This window comes from Hirsutella rhossiliensis (genome assembly GCF_020360975.1).
Source record: "Hirsutella rhossiliensis strain HR02 chromosome Unknown scaffold00011, whole genome shotgun sequence".
Lineage (NCBI taxonomy): Eukaryota > Fungi > Ascomycota > Sordariomycetes > Hypocreales > Ophiocordycipitaceae > Hirsutella > Hirsutella rhossiliensis.
The window spans coordinates 2,256,012-2,277,330 of record NW_025408677.1 but is presented as its reverse complement, the minus strand read 5'-3'; the positions used below and the strand labels follow the sequence as shown (position 1 = coordinate 2,277,330).

Below are 21,319 nucleotides of genomic sequence, written 5' to 3'. Positions count from 1 at the left end.
AACGTAGCTAGTATATTAGTAAGTTTAAAGGGTATTACTAGGTATTCAAAATATCTATAATACGTTTAAAAAGCGGTCTTTTATTTATCTCCTTCTTAAATTTAAATACGTTAATATATATTCTATATATTAATCTTAGAAAAATACTTAGCTCCTTAATAACGGTTAATAATCTCTAAAATAAGGGGTAAAGGGTACCGATTCTTTTATATAACTTAGTTAAGTCCTTAGTAGTCTATATATAGCTATAAGGTGCTATCCTTTTTTAGAACGAAAAGGATAAGCGCCCTAGCTAGGCTCTTTAACTCTTAGATTATTTTCCTTTTTATCGCGTCTTAGATCTAATCGCGTAATACTTAGAGTTCCTTTTACGATAGAGGGTAAATCGGTCTATAAGGGGGTTCTATATTAAGGATTAAATTAATTAAGTAATCTATTCCTTTTCTAGCTAGTAATAAGTCGGATTTATTAGCTAAGAAGGTATCTTTAAACTAATAAAGAGTTAGTAGGATTTCGGCCTATTCTTCCTATAAAATCCCTTTATCCTTATCTTTATTTAGTAGCGGGATTAGCTTAAGATTAAGCGCTATTATATATACCCTTACCTTATTTCTATATTCTTAAAGGAATCTATAGGGATTTTATAGGGTTTTACTACCTAGTTAATACTTAAACTACTACTATCGTTTCTATAAGATAATATAGATATATTTATCCTTTAAGGTAGTAACTAATAAAAGGATTAATACCTAATTATTTAGTATTAACTTATCGGTATTAATATAAAAATAAGTAATTATCTTTTCGGTGCCCCTTATATCTATTATTTAAAGCAGCACTAACTATACTTTATATTCCCTTACCTTATTATTATTAAGCCCTAATAACTTAGGGTATAATAGCGCTACTTATAATAATCCCTACTATTAAGTAAAGTATATATTTATAAGGTTAACGGTACTATAAGTATCTAAGTATATAGGGACTTTAGTAGGGTTTCGCCTTAATATTATTATAGGAGTTTTAAGTAACTATCCTATAAGTATTAAGTTTATTAAGGGAGAGGCGTTTACCTTAATATCTTACCTTTTCTTTATTTTATAGTATTAAGTTTAAGAGTCTTTACTAGGGTTTCTACCTTTAAAGAATTAGTATATTCTATAGATAGGTATCCTAGCTTATTATATTAAAAATATATAATTCCTAATTAAGTAAAAGATCCTCTTCCTCGATAATATCCCTTAGTTTAGCCCTTAGTAGGTATATCGCTAGCTTACTAGTTATCGGTTAAATTAATAGTATTTCCTTAACGATTTAGCTTAGCTTATCGGCCTCTTTAATTCCTCCCCTTATACGTACTACCTTAGGGTATAGTACTATTTCTATTCCCGGTTCCTTTAAGGGTAGAAGTAGTATTAGTATATCGCCTCTTATTAGTAGTAGTATCTTAATATCGTTAAGCGACTTATATAAGCTCTTCCTATTAATAGGTATAAATAGGTATCGAATAAAGGTTAATTTAGTCTTAAAGTTATAGCTCTAGCTTAGTAAAAAACGTAAGAGCACGCGCTTTTTCCGATAGGCGTTCGAAATGCCTCTTTAAGGAGTTAAGGTATAAGCTAAACTCTAAGGGGGACTAGCCTTCTCGTTAGCGAGCCTCCTTTAATTACGTCGCTAATAGTATCTCCTTATTTATAGTATCCTTAATTAAGATAAGTATCTATTCTTTAAAGTATACCTAATCTATACTATATTTAGTCTAGTTAATCGGCGTCTATTCTTTAAGGTATCGGCGCTATCTCGCTTTATAGTCGCTATATATATAATCTACCGCGTAAAGGATCTTTATTTTATCGCGATAAAAACGTTTAGGCGCTGCCCTAAAGGCGTCCTCTAGATCGTAAGTCTAGTTTAGACGTTTCTATATATTAGTAGGTTAAGATAATTAAGCGATATTTTTAATTTTAACCTCGCTACCGCGACTACCGTTTAATTTAGGGGAGTAGGACTGTTAACGCTTTCCCGAATAAATAGCGATAGCACTAGCGCGTTTAGTAATTTCCTCCTTTAATTATATAACGCGATCTTATAAGCGTTTCGTCTCTTCTAGCTCCTTAACGCGCGCTTATAGGGCTATAAGCTTTTCCTTATAAGATAGTTATCTTACGCCTATAGGTAGCGATATCTTCGATATAGTTATAACGCTATCTATAGTAAGGGTCTATTCTAAGGATATATCTTCCTATTCTTTATCTCTTAAGTAGATACTCGATATACGTAACGAAGAGGCCTTAACTAGTTAACTACTATATCGCGCTATAGGAGCGTTATATAGTCTTCTTTAAGTAGCTATCTCTATTAGGTAACTAAAAAAGGAAGCTTTAGAAATTATAAGGGAATATATATTACGGTATAATTAGTTAGGTAGTAAAGATAGCTAGAGGTACTACGCTATATATATTATATTCTCCTTATTATAAGACTAAAGCTTACGAGAAGAAGGATTTCTCCTCTTTAGTCAGAGTAGCGAGTAGTCTATAATATACGAGCAAGGTAGGCATAATTCCCTACCGATACCCTACTAATATATTAGTACTACGTACCTAAGTGCTTTATTAGCCTATACCTCTTAGTAGCGCTCTTATAATTACTAAGCGCTTAGTTAATTACCTTAAGGCTAAAGACTTTAGTAATACTTATAGCGCGCTTTATTACTCCTTAAAAATAAAGTATAGTAATAGCCTCTTTAGCTATAGTCTTTATAAGGTTTATACTAAGCTTTAAACTTACTTAAGTTAAAAGAGTTAAAAACCTAAGAATATATTAAAACTACTACTAAGATATTAATAACTATAACTCTATATATTTATATAAGACTACTAGTAATATAATAATAATTAGTTTATAAGACTTTATAGCTTATTTAATCTAGCTATACTTAAAGTTATAGACTAGTAAAAACGCTAACTACTTTATTTCTTTAACGCCTTTAAGAATAATTAGCGCGAATACTTAAGAGTATATATAAAGGGTAGTAGATAATTATTTAAAGAAGGAAGTATATAAGTAAAGATAGGAAAGAGCTAAATAAGTAGCTTATAAGTAAAGGGAGGAATAAATATTATAAAGGGAAGGGATTATAGTAAAAGAGAAAAGTTCTATTAATAGTTTATTTACTTACTTATATACTTAAGATAAGAGCCTTTACTTATTATTATTACGCTCTTTCTATTAGTATCTTAGGTTAGAAATTCTCTAGGAAGAAGTTTAATAAGTAAGATTATACCCTTATAAATATTAGCCCGTTAAAAAGATAAGACCCTTAGCGCTTCCTATCTACCTTCCCCCTAAGTATACTTAAAGGCTTTATAAAAGCCTAGATTATTTAATTAGATATCTTCTTTAATTATAGTTAATTTAAATATTTATTTTTCTCTTTTAAAGTAAAAGCGGCTAGTTATATAACTCTAGTAAAGATAAAGAGGTATAGAGTAAAAAAATCTTTAAGACTTATATTAATAACCTAAAACCCTTTTAAGGTATATAAGTAAAAGTAGAATTTTAGGAAATTAAGGATTTATATAAGACTATATAATAAAAGGGAAGAAGGAGTATAAGGTAGGATTTTTAATAGAATTTATTAGTAGTATATTAGTATATAAAAGAGGTATTAAAGTTAATAATTCTATCTCTATTTACTAGCGGATATACTATCTTATATAGATAATTATAGCTAAACGGAAGAACCTTTTAAGACTAGATTTAGGCTACTATATAGCCCTAAGACTAAGGAATTCTATAATACCTTAAGTATATCTAGAAGTATCTTAGTTCTACTAATATTTATAAGAGTCTAGGCGTTGCCTAGATAGTTAATAAGTATAGTTAATTAATAAGCTAGGCAGCTTAGTTAATTCGTTACCTTTTATCGCGTACGTATAATACGCCGTACGTAGTAGAGGGGGGTAGTAGCGCGACTATAGCCTATGCCCTCTTAGGTCTACTCTATAATAATATTTATATTTAAAGGAGGTTAGTCGTACCGGTATTCTTAAAAGGTCTTAGCTAGTATTTTAAGCTAGCTCTATTCCTTTAATTCCTAATTATACGATAACCGGCAACCCGTTTAATGCATAATAATATATAAAATAATAAGCGATTTTTGCTTTATATAATAGGATTTTATCTATAATTAATATACTACTTACTAGCTTATATAATCGGGAGAGTATATTATAGCTACTTTATTTATAATAGGAAAACACCGTTCCTTATAGACCCTTAAAGCTATATATAGGACCGATAATTAAATAATTACGCGGTTAATTACTCTACTAATCCTTAGCTATATACTACGCGTGCTTTAAGTATATACCCTCGTCCTTATTAAAGTAAGCTATATATATAAACGCGTATTTAGTAGTAGTAAGCGCGGTATATAGTTAGATCCTATATAGCTTATTATTATAATATAATAAAAGGTACCTATAGTATATCCCTTTACCTACCTTATAATAGATATACTCCCTTAAGGAAATCTATTAGCGAGCCTAAGTAATAGTAACTAGCTCTTTTAGCTTAGCTAAGAAGGAGGACCTTTAAGAGGACTACTAATATACTTAGCCCGGTCCTTAACTAGCTCGCGTCCGCTACTAGAAAGGTAGGTATTATTAGTCTAAGATAAAGTTTAAGGATATAGTAAAATACTACGCTATATAGTAAGATAATCTACCTTATTAGTTATTAAGTACTAGGTTAAATATAAACTTAAAAAGGAAATAAGGTAAGCGGCTAGTTTTTACTTAAGCGAAATAAGCTATAATTTTTAGCTACTAAGAATTAATAGCTTTCTTAGATACCTTTAATAGGTCCCTTAGTATAAATTAATAATAATAAAGATAAATTATAAGTTTATTATAAATAGCTTTACTTTATAATATAAGTAAGAAAAGTAGATTTCTTACTTAGTAAGGCTTTACGCTATACTTAGTATAGCTCCCTCCTTTACTATATTAGTATAGCTAAATTAAGTAGTAGGGCCTAAATAAGTAAAGTATATATAAAAAAAGTAAATTATTTATATAAATAAAGATTTTATCTATATAAATAGTAATACTTATTTTAAAAACGTTAATAATACTTAATAAAAGGGCTATATTAAGGATCTATTAAACTTCTAAAAAAATAGAGAGGTATAAATACTCTATTTAGCTAACGGCACGGTAGGCAGAGCTAGCAGACAGATAAGTAGCCGGTCGAGCAGTTAAGTAGGCAGACAGCTAGGCAGTTAGTTAAGCCGCTGGTCGAGTAAGCTAGTCGAACAGTTAGTCGTAGCCTACGATATAATTACTAATAGTAAATGCCACGAGGCAGCGCTAGCAAAAGCAGAGTAATGTATATGCTATTAACTTCATAGATCTGGTCTCGGGCGAACAATAATACTCTAAGCAACAACCTTTAATAGCTAGAGACTTAGTATTAAAGACGCTGCTACTTATATTAGGTACTCGATTCAACCCGAGGCATAGCAGTCAAGAGAAACAGAATCCACCAACCGCCTTTTGATGCACCATGGGAACCATATCCAGCATGCTCAAACTCCATGTACCAGACGCCTCCCCAAGCCTGCCAATGCGTGCGCAGTAAATGTGACCCCCCAATGCCCGGCTTCAACTCCAACCCAACAATAAACGAACTCGACCGAGGAACAATGATACTACATTAAGTGGAAGGTGGCAGTGTGCTCATGTCCGGCCCAGGCTATTGGCGTTGCTCTGCCACTGTTGAGCCGCCCCATTCGTTGCATGACTGCCAAAATACTGCTGGTCGTGAGGGCCATCAATGGTATCGAAGTTCCATGCGGAGCTACTCTCGTCCAGCCCATACTGCTGGGGCGCGCCGTCCTCGGGACCAACACCGGTTGCTTCCATCTTCATTTGCCGCGGGGACGGGAAGTTCTGGCCTTCCTGCGCGTTGATCGAGGGTCCTCGATGAGGAAGGTAGTACGAGGGCTGATGTATGTATGCGTTGCCATTGCTATTCGCCACGGGCCTCGCCTCGGACATCGACCCAAGCGACATGCCTGTCAGATCCGACGACGGAGTCGCCCCAAATGTGGAATGGCGCCGCGGTGGGCTCTGCGTCGGCATGTTGCGTGGAAACTCGTTGGCGATGCCGGCCCCAGATCCAAAGCGCGCCGTCCGGTTAGGGTCGAGGGCATAATTGCCTGGAGACTGGGAAGAGTAAGACATGGGCGGCCCGTTCGGAGGTGGAATCGACGACGGCGCCGGCGATGTCATCGACGAGGGGAGAGGTGGCGGCATCGACGAGGACATCGGAACCCCCATTGAGGGGCCCATGGACGAGACGTAGGAGTGGTGCGGGCCAGGCGGAAAGGCAAATGCGGGCGAGGTCGTATACGCCGGAACCGGGACGGTGTGTATGCCGGGGCCTGACCATGCTCTCTGCAAGATGCTGCCGGAAGCGCTGCCAAAGTCGTGAGCGCCATTGGGGACTGCGGCAAAGAGGGCCGGGGCGCCGTCCGGGCCGTACTCGACCTCGTCGACGGGAGCTCGGAAGTTTTGCGACGTCATGAGCTCCATGCGCGGGACAATTTCCCTCAAGCGATTGTCTTTTGAAGGGGTCATCAGACGCCCCGACATGACATCCTCGACGCTGTAGTAGCTGACGAGATGGTGCGGGACCCCGCGGTAGGTGATGCTGATTGTCTTCTTGACGAGGCCGTCGGTCTTGAACGGATACGAGTCGATGAGCGAGCCAATGAGGGATCTCTCCGTGTCCTTGCCGAGGTCGATGCCAGCGGCAACGTAGCTGCTGATGCTGGGGCGCGACGAAGTGCTTTCGCTCTTGCTGATGCCTCCGGACGGGCACTTTTTCTTCTTGAGGGCCCGTTTCTTCTCGCCCGGCGGGAAGGGCTTCTCGAGCTCGCGGTAGATGAGGAAGTTGCCGAGGATGCGGCTGGGGCTCCACGAGACGCCATCTGTCCAACGCTTGATGCCCGAGGCGTGCTCCTCGTAGATGAAGACGCTGCCGCTCTGAATGAGGTCCTGGCGCTCCCGGTCGTGTGGGCGGCGAGGGACGTGGTTGAGCAAACCTCCAAGGGAACCTTCGAAGAGCATCAGAGCATCGAGCGTGGATGCTATATGGCCCTGCCATGTCGGATTGAGCGGACTTGATTGATTTGACATGGCCGTGGACTAAAGTCTGCAACCGTGGAATCTTAACCTTGGCACGCCCAAAAGGAAGGAATAACAAAAAAAACTTTTGGCGAGGAAAGGATAAGGGCAGGTGTCTAACGGCGCCGAAAGCTTGCCTGTCGGGTGCTAGAGAAACGAGACAGGGCAAAGGGCGGGCTGGAGCAAATGGATGTCGTTGTCGAGGAGCGAGAGAAGCTGGATGGTGAGCAGGGAATTTGACGAAGCCGAGAAGAACGGGAATGAGTCGAAAGGAAGGTTCCAACGGATGAAGAACAGAGGAGCGGCACTATATGATTTAAGCACGGCTAAAGAACGGGATCAGCCCGTCGAGAAACCAAAGCCCTTGGGCGTAATATTTTTTTCCCGAGCGCCTTTTTTTTGGGCGTGCTGCTCCAAGGCAATGAAGAGCGAGGCAGTGGAAGTCGAGGCAGGTGGCTTGCACAAGCTCACGGGGTGAAGGGGGCGATGAGGAGGGGAAGAGGGGGGCAGGGAGGGACCCGTCGGGTAGCAGGAGATTGACTCTCGAGGTGCGTTTTCTGACAAGCGCCGTCGAGCGGGTGCGGGCGATATTTCTCCGACCAAGGGGGAGAGAGGGCGGAGAGGCAAGGACGAGAGTTTTCTGTCGATGCCGAGCGAAGAGGAGCGGGAAGACGAGGACGTCTGATGATCTAGCCTGGGTGTGACAGATTGGATCCAGAGACGACGGGCAGAGACGGGTCGGGACAGGGCCGAGGGCCAGAAGAGGGTAGGTTAGGATATAGAGTTTTGGGGAGGCGTCGACACAGCATTGCAGGTAGAGCCTGAGAAAAGGACGCCCGGAATAGGCTTGACGGAGGACGTGACGGGGGAGTGTAGTAGGTGTTCTGTATGTAGGTGGGCTACGAAGGCGCGCTCGGTAGCGCCAGTATGTCTACGCAGTGCGCGCGGTACAAGGGCGAGGAGGCGTGTGTTGGAGCGAGGCAGAGAGGGTTGCATGTGGTGATGGGTGGTGTTGAGTGCCTGGGTGGGGCCAAGAGAGGGGGGGGGGTGTGGGCAGGTTGTGTTCGTACTTCTGCGGCGTGTGGCGCGCACTAGAGTCCATGTACTACTAGTACCACTAGCAGTACTTTGTCCTTTTACCGAGGTGCCCCATAATTACCTGCTCTGCAGAGGCAACAAGTGCCCTGGACGGCGACTAGGTGTGTGGTGGGTACATAATTAGTAGGCAGCCACACGTATAGCAGCAGTATTCTGGCCATGTATGCGCACTTTAAAAAGCCTGGGCGAGCACGGGCGACCCTCGAGACGACGGAATGGCCTTTGCGAGAGTCTCCAGGGACGGGCTGAGAGTCGAAATTGCACTTTGTGTTTTAAGAGTTTGAAGACAGCGAACAAGAGGTGGGGCGGGGTGAGCGGGGTTCAGCCAGGGAGATGTACGGTACTGTACATGCTTCGTAAACGCTCCAGGTACCAGCAAGAAAAAGGCCAGCGATGCCTTCGACCACGCCCGATGCTGAGACCGAGACCCAGCCATCTTGGCCGTGGCAGCGGCGACTCGTGCTTGGCCTCCCGCCAGCCACGGATCTTTATCGGTGGCGAACCAGCGCTACAGTATACGGAGGAGATCGGCTTGGCTTGGCCACAGTACGAGGAGCACCTCGCTGCCATTCGTTGTAGTAGCCGCTCGGCCTTTGGAGGACAGTCCCCGCCGCTCGCCGACTACTAGTAGAGATGCTGCTACAGTTGGGAGGCTTTTATGCTTAGGTTAGGTACGCGCGTGCGGTTTGCCTCCTTCCCGTGCTAGACCCGCTGCCGCTTGAGACGAGACACAAGCAAAGGCGCGACAAGTGCCGCACGCGTTTTTTGTGGTGCCTGGTCCAAGCAGCTATTGGATGCCTGGATAATTACAGCACCATCAGATAGAATTACTATGTCATTCTAAGCGTATAATACCTACTCTGATAGCACCCGTAATGAGTAGATGCTGAGAAAGACGGTACTCTACGAAGAAATAGAAGGCATTTTGTCCTACATACAAGGCGGAGCGACACCGCGTCGCTTGGTACCTGCCAGCTATCCCAGCGCCGACCCGGGGACCCGAGGCATCACGATATCCCAGTAGTTACCGCATCTTCCTATCTGTGGAGCACAATACCACAATACCACAGTACGATACAACCGCTCGCTCACTCCGAGTCGAGGTAACCAACCTGGTGCATACCGACGATTCCTGTGCTGCACGCCGCAGGTACCTACAGATGGAGCTTGGCTGGCACGTCATGCATGCAGCATCTGCATGCAGGGCCGGCACATGGTAAGGCGGGAGGCGTATTCGTATGTACATACGTATGTTCCATGTACATACAGAGACGCAGGGGGCATGTTCGCATCGGCAGATTTTGCGCGCACGTCAAGGGGAGCAAGGTCTTGGCTCGCCTGGCTGTTGCGAGCTTCGGGCAAAAGCCCTCCGTCTTGGACTTGGCGCCTGCCCTCGCCGCTACATGCGCCGGTATCTAACCCCTCCCGCCGGCTTTGCGAGCGCTACGAGTTTGCTCAGACACCTCCGCGAGGTACTGCAGTACGTCCACACGTGTCCGGCCTTCGGCGGCGGCGGCGGCGCCCAGCCGATGAAAGCGACCAGGGGGGCCGCCGCGCCGTCGCCGGGAACGGACAGACCAAGCAGAGGGAACCCGGCCCCTTTTGTCCCTTTGGTCTATTCTGGTTCTCTGTCCATTTGCCTCTGCTGCATGCTAAACGCGATGCCGCTGGGAAAATAGTATTGGTTGCCCATTCCAAGGACCAGCGAGATGAGTTATGTGATGGCTAAATCCCGGTGGTAGACACGTACTGCTGGGTAGCCAAGGATTGATGCTCCTCTTTGCCTTGGGCTTGGGTCATGAGGGGGTCATGTATGTGAAGACTCTTGCCATGATGGCCTTGTTGCCCGAGAGAATAAATCACCGCTACCGATGGCGATGCCTTTCCTTTCGTGCAGCAGCCAGGCGAGCACAGGTGATGGAAAGCATGTGATCAGGCAGCACAGCGCACAACGCTGCTTGTCGAATCCATGCATGCAGTGATTTGGCAGGCGGTGTACTCTTCTCGGCCCGTTATCCCTGTAGCGGTAACAACAACGGCCGCGCGGGGGGCCAGAGATGGAGATTCGGGATACCCCTAGCAATTGCGCCGGGGCTGTCGGGGCCTCGTCAACCTCGCTCGAAAACGGAACCGGTTGCGAGGGCCACGGGATCTGTCACGGTAGGTACAGTTGCATGTGTATGTCGCCGACTGGCTGGCAGACATGGGCGGGATGCGGCGGTGGGATGCAGTCAACTGCTAGCTGGAATCCCCGGGATATAATCGCACCACTCCGCCATACAGAGCAGTCCCATCTCAGTACCGGAACAGCCCTTGTCACCCGCATCTAAGCGTGGCTACCGAGATCCAGTACGTATTGCCACGTACCCTATACAGTACAGTACAGTGGGCAAAGGACGCAACTCGACCCTTGTCGATACAGAAAATACAAATAAGATGCACGGCTGTCTGTCTGTAGGCTTGGCCCCAGGACATTGGCGTGTTTTCGGTCACACAACTATTATGTGCAATACTCCCGGGACACCCCCCTTCCCAAACCCATAGTAGCACAGCACGTGTCTTTTGCTTTTACACATATATGGAGGGAAAGCCAGCTATGGTTCAATCGTCTAAACCACGCAAGAAAAGGGGCGGGGCAAAGAGGGTGCGTGGTGCGTTGGCTGAAGCAAGAACGAGCTTCAACCCTCGGCCGCTTTCGCCAGACGGACCTAGCCGGCCGGCATCTGGGACCCCTGAGGTGGGGCGGACAAGAAGGGGGGGCGCCCGTCGAGATGCATGAGGGGCCGCCACCCATTACATACCTCATGTATCCCTATATCCCTGTATCCCTATATCCCTGTATCGCATGCATGCATGTGTGGCGTGCATTGCAGGGGTGCTCGAGTCGTCGATGGACGACAAAGTGCGAGCCACCAAAGGCCAGCTAGTTGATATCTCGGCAGATAGTGGGCGCCGAGCTACCTAGTAGGCAAGGCGCACTGCTCGAGAGCCTGCGTCCACCGGCCCACATTCGAGAGAGAGGGGGAGGGGAAGAGGGGAAGAGGGGAAGAGGGAAGAGGGGAGAAGGGGAGGGGGAGAGGGAGAAGTCGAACGGCTCCCTACCATTCAGGTCATGTGCATTGAAAACAGCACCACGAGCACTCGCCGGAAGTTGCCATCACCACCGCCCTCTTGTTCCTCCTCGTACCTCGCTCGGGGCGCACGCATTCTCTGCGCTCGATCCACATCCTCGCCCCGTCTCTGCCAAATTGCAAATCATGTATATCCCAGTATCCATGTATACATGCATTCACCGCTGGTACGGATATCCGAGCGTCTCTATCTGGGTACTCCGTACATGCCGTGGCCGCATCATCGCCGCCCATATGCCGGCCAGTTGCCTACCCACTTGGCGCTCGAGCATGCTTACTGTAATTGCTGCCTTGGCTTGCCCTAGCTGGGTGCACCAGACATACGCCACGGTTCCCCCGACCGATATACATCTCCTCACACTCCTAGCCCCAGGCCATCGACGGAAATGGAAAGGCGGCTCCATGACTCGCCGCTTGCACAGACGGGCGGGGGGCGGAAACAATGGGTCCAGCTCTGGGCATTCGGCTCTATCAGGTGCAGAGAGCGAGCCGAGCGGGCCCCTGGTTGATCAGACACTGCGCAGAGCAACCCTAGCTAGCTCAAGTACGGATATGTGTATCATGACTAGGTACCATGAGATAGATACCACCACTCATACGGCCTTGCTCCAACAGTGTCCGCCATTGGGCCCACCCCCGCCCTGGTGTCAGCTAAATGGCATCGTCCGCTGCCCGTCATCGACCGAGACCCCTCAGGCGCCATCGTAGAACGGCTCCTCATCCGATCGGTACGCTCGACCCGGAACCTGCATCGGGATGGGTACCGTGCCCTGAAAAACGCCCAGGTCGCCTGCGTTGCTCCCTTGGTTGCTGCTCCGGTGAACTGGCACCAGCACGCCGCACTCCCAGTTGCGGCAGCTCATCTTGGCCTTGCCCGACTTCTTGTCCTTGACCAGCCGACCCCTATCGTGCAGGCCATGGTCCGTCAGCGTCGTCGTGTGCAAATCCTTTCGCGGTCCGCCAGTACGGACGGACAAAACCCGACTCACCAGGCGCTTTCGGACAGGTTGGCGCTCCCCACGTATGCCCAACCCGCCCACGGATTCGAATGCGAATGCGGATTCGCAGTGCTTCCCTCGGCCTTGCGCACGAAGATGACCTTGCTGTGCATGAGAAGCCCCTCCCTCGTGTTGACGCAATCACGCACCAGCTCAGTCGGGAAGTCTGGTGAGCGCCACCACTTTGCTTGCACGCAAATGGTACCCGCAGCCTGTGCGTCACGCCCCATGTCCAAATTAGCCTATAGACGCGCCACCTCACCCGATGCTGGCCACCTACCGCCTTGCCGCCCCGGCTGTCGCATACTGTCTGGTTTGCTGGAAAGTATATGCGAAATCGGTCCTTGAGCAGCTGAGATGGCCCTGGATGCTTGTCGCGAGGCTTGCGACTTGTCCTCTCGGTGTATTCCTTCATGCCATCATCCCCTGGACCATGTCAGCCAGCTCGCCGCCTCGCTCCCCTCCCCCGTCACCCCCTCCTTTTTGTTTTTCTGCAGGGAGGGAATTCTGGGCTGTCGCTAGTACGCAGCCATGCATGGACCGCTACTCACCCTGGCAGGCGTTGTACATGGCCTCAACGAGATCGCACTTAATGGATCCGAGAGAGGCGCACTGATTCCCGACATTAGCACGGGGCCCTTTCCGAGACTGTCGGAAGCACGTGCCGCTACGTCAACTTCAATGGGCACCGTAGTTGCCAACCCCAGCGCGGCCACGGTGGCTCCCAATCCACAATATCCTGGGCCGGCTGTCAGCCACAGTGCCGCACCATTCGTGGTGGTTGCCACAGACCGACTCGCTTGAGGGACTCGTCCATGTGTCCGCCTGGCCTAGGCCCTGTGAGCTTGACGGATGAGAAGACGTCTTTCAGCTTGGGGCGACTGACCTGGTATGGACGAACCCAAGACTGGCCGTCTTTGAAAAGTCGTAGCCGGAGAGACTATCGACCATTTTCTCCTCAACCCCCATGGCTCGTAGGAAATGCTGGAGCTCAAGGCTGAATGTGGTAGGCTTGTGATCCTCGGCCTTGTCCAGCCGTGGTAGATCAATTAGAAACACCATCTGCGCACGCGGGAGTTAGCGCGTGACGGCCGCGAGCTGACGGATGGGCCAGTGGCGGTGGGCATGCCGACGTTTTCCATGACACCTGTTTCCCCCCAGTCGTAGGGTACAAGGTTTCCCGTGGGCACGACGACGCGGAGGTAATGAGCAAACTTTAGAATCTGCAGCTTGGAATGCATAGACCCAGGACCATGCATCCGCGGGAAGCAAAACCTTATATGCGGTGGCACATTGGCCCGCATCGCCTCTTTCTGTCGATTGTGGATTAGAGTTTGATCAAACACGGCAGTCCCCCCTTGAGAAGAAGCCGTCATCCAGTTTTGCAGGGCCGGTGAGAGACCTACCTGTCGGTCGTCTGATGCAAAGGCCGCGAGAAGAAGTCTGGTCTTGGTCGTGTCGACCTTTGACAATATCCAGTCGTCGTCCCACTGGTACGACGACAGCATGGCCAGCAGCAGCTTGTCCTTCTGCAGCACCTCCTCAATCTTGATGTCGTCACCGGTCCGAGGATAGCCACGAACCCAGGTCCGCTTGACCGTGCCATTGGGGTATGGCAACATGGAATCTGTGCATGTTGCATTGAGATGACTCGGCGCAGGTATCGACTTTTTCCTGGGTGGCGGCACCTCGACCACCTCGTCGTCCGAGGGAGACCTGGCCCGTTTTCTGGCCATTCTCGCTAGCCGTTCCTCCTCCATCTTCCTTCGATTGAGGGAGAGCAGACTAAAGGCCGTTTCTGATTGCTGCGGGTCTTGGTGCGCTGGCTTGGTTGCCAGTGATATCGAGTCCTGTTGCTGATCCTGCAACGACAAGGCAATGGCCGCTCGGAGCGCCTCGTCATCGTCCGCATCACTGCCGAGGCCAGGAGAGGCTGGGTCAGGTTCAGCCATGATGGACTGGTCGCGGCTTCCGGCTGTGGGAACTGGCGGAATCGATGGGCGGATTGCTGCGACGCAAACGCGTGTCGTGAACAACGCGGGTTGTCGCAAGCCTGGACCTTGGCGCGGGCTCACGTGAGAGGGGCGTGACGTCGGTACTGAAGTGGCAGCAATCCTCGCACGTGCCCTCAGTACTGAGAAGATAAACGCGCCTGCGCCTCCAGCGTATCTAAGTTACCTGGTGAGGAGAAATTGCAAGGAGAGACAAGGCGCTTGCGCGCTATAGGGTACCCGGGTCATGGGACAAGTGCCGGTGGTTGGACCATGGAATCATCTATGACGTCCTCGATATCATCCGCTCAATCGGTACTACTCGCCGAAAAGCCATAGCCCGTAGACCTCGTCCTGTCCTCGACTCTGCAGACCACAACGGTGATGGAGTTCGCCTGCCTCTCTGGTTATGCCGCAGCTTGATCGCGCAAACAAACATTCATTGGCATCATTGTCAAAGTTCGGATCGGCTTTGAAGCCATGGTTCCCCCGACCGATGGCAAGACGAGACACGTCGTCATTGTTGGCGGAGGTGCCGCCGGCATGGTAATTTGCCTGTGCTCTGCGTGAAGAGCCATGCTAACATGGCTCCCAGTCCTGCGCCGCGACTCTGGCTAATCATCCTAGTAAATTCAAGGTGACCTTGCTGGAGAGGAGCGACGTTGTGGGCGGACAGGCAACCTCGATCCCGCTGAGCGAGCAGCAGTTCGGTGCACCGTGGATGAACAACGGCGTCCAAGGCGGGTCGCAGGTCAGTCAAACTCGAGCAATGGGATCAACGCTCACCGTGTGCTGAGAAACGCATTCGCCAGATCTTCAAGCACACCTTCAACTTCTTCCGCCTACAGGGCTACCCGCCCCAGGAGGTCCAGCTGCAGGTTGCCTTTGGCAAGGGCGAGACGGGCTTCTGGACAAACGTCTTCCCCAGCAAGCTCGTGCGGCGCTACTCAAACGATGTCAACAAGTTTGGTTTCTTCCTCAAGGTGATTAAATGGACCATGCCCGTCCTGGGCCTCGTGCCCATATCTATCATGCTGCGCCTCTTCTTCTTCAGTAAGGACTTCGGCGACAAAATGGTATACCCCCTCATCGCTCTCTTCCTGGGCACCGGCAACCAGACTCCTCATGTCCCCTCGGCTATTGTCGAGCGCCTCTTTAACGACCCCAACATGAAGCTCTGGGACTACGACCCCGTCACCCTCTTGCCCAACCTGCCCTCAATGTTCACCTTTGATCACCTCCATGAGTTCTATCGCACGTGGAGGCAGCATTTGGAGAGCAAGGGGGTCACCATCCGAACCGACACAGAGGTATCGGAAGTGCTGTCAAGATCAGACGAAGGAGTCAAGCTCTGTGTCAAGGATATTACCACGAGCACCGCAACGGAAGAAGATTATGAGGAAATGGTCATGTGTACACTGGCTGACGACAGCCTCCGGATCCTGGGGAAGCAAGCTACATGGCGCGAGAAGCTGGTTCTGGGCGGTGCCGTCTTCTACGATGATATTACCGTTACCCACACGGACCAGAAATACTTCGAGAAACAATACGAGACGGCCTTCAAGCCTGACCTCTGCGCAGAGCCAACATCGGACTTTCAAAAGCAGCAGATTGCCTTCGCCAAGGCTGAAGACGCGGGAAGCGGGGGCTCGTCTGGCGGCTTCCGGCCCATGTACTTTACGTTCTCGTACGAGCACGACCCGCGACTGATCGAGATGTCATTCAACTGCAGCAACTACCAGCACCAGCTGAAGAGGGCCAACTCGAACGCCGCTGAAAGCTTCGAGCCAGTCTATCAGACAATATTCCTCGACAACAACCTGAGGCACTTGTGGACAATCGACGAGATTGACGAGACCAAAATCATCAAGAAGAACTGGTGGCACCAGCTTGGACATAGATGGCAGCACTACATTCGCGTCGTCCCTGGCATGATGTTTTTGAACGGGAAAAACCGCACCTCTTTTGCAGGATCTTGGACCCTCGTTGTTAGTTGCTTTCGTGTCTTTAAGTCCGCAACGGCCCCCGAGATGGAAGCGCTAATGCGGGAGTTCAGAACATGCACGAGCTGGCCTGTGTCAGTGGTATTGCGGCCGCGTACCGTCTGGGCGCCGACTACGTTAAGCTCGACGACTTTGCCCAAGATTTCTTTGCCAAATATCTCCTGCTCTCGCATGGCAAGGTGTTCTCCCGGGAGGAACGGCGGCGGCATGGATCCAAAGCCGCCAAATGAGAGACCCTTGTGAATCATTCGAGAAATGGTGAGTCGCCCAACGTGCCGATATGTGACATGGCTCGCAAAGAAACCGCAAGCTTTGAGGCACGGGATGGAATAGTATATCAGAAGGGTTCGTACGCGGCGGCAAGGCGTTGAGGCACTCTGAGCTTGTCGTGCAGCTACACCAAGGGAGATGGTTGGGAACTCATTCTGCTCGCAAGTTGACATTGCCAATATACCACATCAACCCACAATACAGGGGCCTCGTTCTACTCCTGTACATATTTATTCGTGCTTGAACTCGCCTGCGCTCTGTGCTCGCCTAGACCACCGGGTATCGTTGGGAGAAATAAGCGAGGACTTAACCAGCCGTCAAATGCTAACCCCCCCCACTTTGACACAAGCCGCACATCAAAGAACATGGGGATCCAAATGCCTTTAAACAGCCTTGACACCTAGTTCAAATGCAAATCCACCTAACGAGGCCCAGTGCCAAGACCGCGCGACACCAAGCTAGGCTGATCACGAACGCCTCAACGATCAATACATAACCCAACTAGAGCCCATCCTAAACAATGTCCAGCTTTCTGCAGTGCCGCGTCCCAGAAAGCATAGAACAGACGAGTTCCAAGTTTCGCCACCAATACCAATGAGCGAAAGAGAGGTGTGTATTCGCAATCCCGAAGTAAGTAAGCCATCGGGCTTGGCTAAGAAGAATTCGACGTCAAATCCAACTTCAAAATTCGCCGGAGGTCTTTCTCCATGGCTTGAATGTCGTTGGACTGGGACAAGCCCGGGTGACCGGGCTCGGCTGCCGATAATTGCGACGTGTAGCTGCCGGCATCGATCTGGACGGCCGGAGCAGGGGCAGCCGGGGCCTTGTGGGTAGCCGGGCATGGGGTTGAGTTGCTGCCGAACAGGAACTTTTTCAAGGCTTCAGTAGGATCATCTGTCGGTAGAGCAGCTGCATGTGATTGCTCCTCTCGAGCTTGGTTAAAACGGGGCCGAGATGCGTTGGAGCGCGCAGCTCGGATGCGTTCCTGGTAGGGCGTTGAGAAGGCCGGACCCATCGGCAGACCCGAAGGACTGTGCAGCTCAGAAGGTTCGATGCCACGCGACGGCGGTCTGGGGTTTGTGCGTCGGGACTGGGAGATACCTGAAAGACTCGGGGAAACGCAAGGATCTGGTTGCGAAGGAGGCTGCGGAGAAGTCGGGTTTGAGAACGTCGTGCTCTGCCCAGCCACTCCTCCACCACGGCATTGTCTTTCCTTCTCCTCCCGATGCGCACGAAACATGAAATCGAGCGGAGACTCATGCGTCCTGGGAACAGAGGCGGGACGAAACGGAGTGGGTGCGTCAGTGTCGGTGGCAGGTGGTGAAGGCTCCTGCACTACGTCTCTTGTCGACGAGTGGACGGGGGTGCCGGCGGAAGGTTTGGCGTGAAAGCTGGGAATTGGCAATGCTGAAGGAGCCGGAGAGGCGTGGAAGGTGGCGCCAGCAAACGCAATGCCAGTGGAAGGCCTCAAGGACTCGGAGCGATAAGGAGGAGTCTGGCGATCGCGCTGGATCGAGTCGGGGGACGCGGGCGTATTCTTGGCCTTGGCCTTGTTCCTGCTTCGCTGCTTGGGCCCTGATTTCATCGAACCGGGGTCGGCCGGCGCAGGCGATCCGGAGGATGTCTTACTGGGGGTTTGCGGCGCCCTGTGACGGCGGGAGGACTCGAGAGCAGCCACGTCATTTTCGGAAGCGTAGGCCTTCCGGGCACCCGGTCGGGGCTCGCCTCGGCCAGGTCTTCTGCGCGCGGGCGTCAGTTTGGGCTGCGATGAGATGTCGTCCATAGCTATGCAGAGACTGCGGCACCGAGCGCGCGCTTGGGGGAGAGGTGTCGGGAGGTTGCTCAGATGGCGAGCAATCAGGGAAGGTGGTAGGGCTTGAGGAAAGCGTTGGCGGGAGGGCGATTTGGCGGTTATAGGAAGAGGCAGTTTGCGATGCGAAAGGCGTGCTTTGTGTGCCCATTGTGCGGCCCAGTCAGCTCGGTGGTAGAAGGAGGGGTTGTTTGTTGACCAAGGGAAGAATGAGGGTGAATGGAGGAGAGAGTTGGGAGGCTGGAGGCAGGGCGTGGGCCGACCTGAGGGGTGACCGAGCCCGTATTAGGTAAGGCGGATACACGCCTTGGTCAGGTAACCATTTAATGCGACGAGGGACCTACAGTACTGCATCTTGTTAGGCGTCTACAGGTGTCGCGAGGTCCGACTCCCCCGCCCTCTCTGCTAGACGGACGGCACGAGCTTTCAGTAGCGCCTTGAAGCCAACGGGCGACGCGCCAGCCAAACTTTGTCGCATTCCAAAAGGTCGGGTGGCTGCTTCCAATATTGAGCGAGCCCTTGCTGTTTGGCACGCCTGTACCGGAAGCGTCAGGTCCAACTCTTGTAATCAGGAGTAAGTACCTCCCTGCACACGCTCACGTACCCGGCAAACAGGGCCTCGGGTGGCGGGTGGCGCTAGGCGGGTGTCTTGGACATCTGGGGCTTAGGTAAGTAAGGTAGGTATTCAGGTATTCTGTACCTGGCAATTACGACATCTTGTTTGCCCCTCTCTGGTGCCGCCGCAGAGGTTCTCGCCCAAACGCGCGAGCACCCGTCCGGCCAACGCAGCCTGTTCTCCTGCAACTGTCGCTCCCAGCCCTTGCGACCGCAGTGAGTGCAGACACCCATCAAACCAAAAGCCCATTCCTGATCCAACGGCGCCGTTCAAGTCTCGAGATACTCTGCGTGAGTGCAGACAGAGTTCGCAACCCCAGCACCCCAGCTAGTACGCAACTGTGGCACGCTCGGACTGAAGAGGGGATCACCGGCTTCGCGGCGTGGCCAGAGTGTCAGACGCTACCTGTACGTCGCCTCCGTGCTCGAGTCTGCGTGGATACCTGCTTCCTGGGCATGGCATCAAGAACGCCTCGGCTAACCGTCCCAGAAAGCAGGCCCCGGGTGCCGCAGAACCTCCGTCATTTAGCTCAACTGGCAGCTTCGTTTGCCCCAGCCAGCCCGCAATCGTTCCACAGCTATATTCTCTCGTTCGCCCCTCTCCCGCTGTTTTGATACCGGCTGGTTCAGCATGACCGATGTAGAGATGAGCGATGCCCCCACAGCCGCCAAGCGAGCGGATGGGGTTACGGGAAAAGGGCCCGAGGGCAAAAAGAAGTTCGAAGTGAAGAAGGTGAGACGTCAAACCTGCTGTGGAATGGCTCTTTCTGACATTGCTTAGTGGAACGCCGTTGCCCTCTGGGCTTGGGACATCGTTGTGGATAACTGCGCCATCTGCCGTAACCATATCATGGACCTATGTGCGTGTCCCAGCACCCCACCGTCCCTCCGGTATGCCTATGGAAACGCGACTAACTGCAAAGTCGACAGGCATCGAGTGTCAGGCGAACCAAGCTTCGGCGACGAGCGAGGAGTGTACAGTGGCATGGGGCATCTGCAACGTGAGAACCCAAGGCGTGTCGTGGACGGATTGATGCTGACAGCATGGCAGCATGCGTTTCACTTTCACTGCATTTCACGATGGCTCAAGGCCCGGTCGGTCTGTCCCTTGGATAACCGTGACTGGGAGTTCCAGAAGTATGGGCGATGAGGTTGCGCGAATTGCGCGAACAAGGCGACGGGGAGCGGCCATTCACACTAAGACTCGACATTTTGATATCGTGCGTTATCACCGGTCCCGCCTCAGGTCCTGTCGGCAGACCCTCTATTGGGAAAGTCTAGCCTTGTTGCCACCCTGCGCCGGCCGGCAGCCATTTGACAGGACTTTTATTGTAGAATGGCCAAGGCGGCACCACAAGGAGGAATGTCAGGACGGTACCACCTAACCCGATATAAACAGCCTTCTGAATGTCTTGGTAGTGGTATCCGATGTTGAATGCCACCAGCTTTGGAGGGCCAAGTTAGCAGGGTGAAATCAACGAATTCAGGTGCTTGGGCAATGGTTTTTTACCCCAGACACGGCAAGCAAGAGCGTTGCGAAGGTCTCGGCGCGCCTCTGACCCTCGAAATCCTGAAGGCACAGCGTCAGTAAAGTGCCGGGTGATAGATGGCAAGAGGCGCTCTGGAGCCGTACAATGGGGCCGTCGACGACATCGCGAATTTTATCGAGAAGCTCCTCAGCCATGATGGGCAAGGCGCGGAGCTTGCCCAATGCGTACTATGCGCCTCGGTACTCTGTGTGATGCTAAGACGGAACCAGTACGTAACGTGGGAAAGGCAGGGTTGGGGAGCGATGGTGGTCGGCGGTTTGGACGGTGGATGGTCGGTGGATGGTCGGCGTCTAATGGCTACGGACCCACGAGCACAGGTGTCCTTGTCGTTGGTCTCCCGAGCATCGCGTTCACGTGTTCCCCAGAATTGGTTACATAAGGTTTATAGTGGGTACTAATTGTTCCACTAACACTTGTAGTGCTTGACAATTGAAAGCTTCCACGTCTTTACGCCAGATCTCACCTTTCCGTAACAATGGAGTACTGCACACAGCAAGTAGGCGTTTGTAATGCTTTGGCGCATTGAAGGAACAACAAAATGCACGCGGTGAGAATTGATTATCGTAATCCAACGCTGAGCTCCAGCCGCGACGAGGCAATCCGCATCGGGCAAAAGACCCGCTTAGGTGCCTTGCCTCTCAAAGACTCTTCCTCTAT

The 21,319-nt window shown here is 50.4% G+C and overlaps 6 protein-coding genes across 6 annotated transcripts; 2 read left to right on the top strand and 4 right to left on the bottom strand.

The window, feature by feature from the left end:
• Positions 1-5,744: 5,744 nt before the first annotated feature.
• Positions 5,745-7,208, bottom strand: HRG_09086 (gti1/Pac2 family domain-containing protein; the record flags this gene model as incomplete). Its single annotated transcript, XM_044867557.1, has 5 exons — positions 5,745-6,036; positions 6,097-6,233; positions 6,288-6,486; positions 6,553-6,840; positions 6,892-7,208. 5 exons carry the CDS (start codon positions 7,206-7,208, stop codon positions 5,745-5,747), a joined length of 1,233 nt encoding a protein of 410 aa, XP_044717578.1.
• Positions 7,209-12,117: 4,909 nt separating this feature from the next.
• On the bottom strand, positions 12,118-14,375 carry HRG_09085 (tyrosyl-DNA phosphodiesterase domain-containing protein; the record flags this gene model as incomplete). The annotated part of the gene is made up of 9 exons (XM_044867556.1): positions 12,118-12,328; positions 12,415-12,635; positions 12,704-12,849; positions 12,975-13,035; positions 13,089-13,162; positions 13,216-13,253; positions 13,310-13,485; positions 13,557-13,736; positions 13,830-14,375. The coding sequence occupies 9 exons, from the start codon at positions 14,373-14,375 to the stop codon at positions 12,118-12,120; spliced, it is 1,653 nt and encodes a 550-aa protein (XP_044717577.1).
• A 519-nt stretch (positions 14,376-14,894) lies between these two features.
• Positions 14,895-16,647, top strand: HRG_09084 (NAD(P)-binding rossmann-like domain-containing protein; the record flags this gene model as incomplete). Its single annotated transcript, XM_044867555.1, has 4 exons — positions 14,895-14,960; positions 15,010-15,165; positions 15,227-16,402; positions 16,471-16,647. The coding sequence occupies 4 exons, from the start codon at positions 14,895-14,897 to the stop codon at positions 16,645-16,647; spliced, it is 1,575 nt and encodes a 524-aa protein (XP_044717576.1).
• Positions 16,648-17,339: 692 nt separating this feature from the next.
• HRG_09083 (proline-rich nuclear receptor coactivator motif domain-containing protein) lies at positions 17,340-18,470 on the bottom strand (the record flags this gene model as incomplete). Its single annotated transcript, XM_044867554.1, has 2 exons — positions 17,340-17,831; positions 17,877-18,470. The coding sequence occupies 2 exons, from the start codon at positions 18,468-18,470 to the stop codon at positions 17,340-17,342; spliced, it is 1,086 nt and encodes a 361-aa protein (XP_044717575.1).
• Positions 18,471-19,743: 1,273 nt separating this feature from the next.
• On the top strand, positions 19,744-20,262 carry HRG_09082 (RING-H2 zinc finger domain-containing protein; the record flags this gene model as incomplete). The annotated part of the gene is made up of 4 exons (XM_044867553.1): positions 19,744-19,845; positions 19,894-19,972; positions 20,043-20,113; positions 20,164-20,262. 4 exons carry the CDS (start codon positions 19,744-19,746, stop codon positions 20,260-20,262), a joined length of 351 nt encoding a protein of 116 aa, XP_044717574.1.
• Positions 20,263-20,389: 127 nt separating this feature from the next.
• HRG_09081 (microsomal signal peptidase 12 kDa subunit (SPC12) domain-containing protein) lies at positions 20,390-20,796 on the bottom strand (the record flags this gene model as incomplete). The annotated part of the gene is made up of 3 exons (XM_044867552.1): positions 20,390-20,557; positions 20,623-20,682; positions 20,746-20,796. 3 exons carry the CDS (start codon positions 20,794-20,796, stop codon positions 20,390-20,392), a joined length of 279 nt encoding a protein of 92 aa, XP_044717573.1.
• Positions 20,797-21,319: the final 523 nt, after the last annotated feature.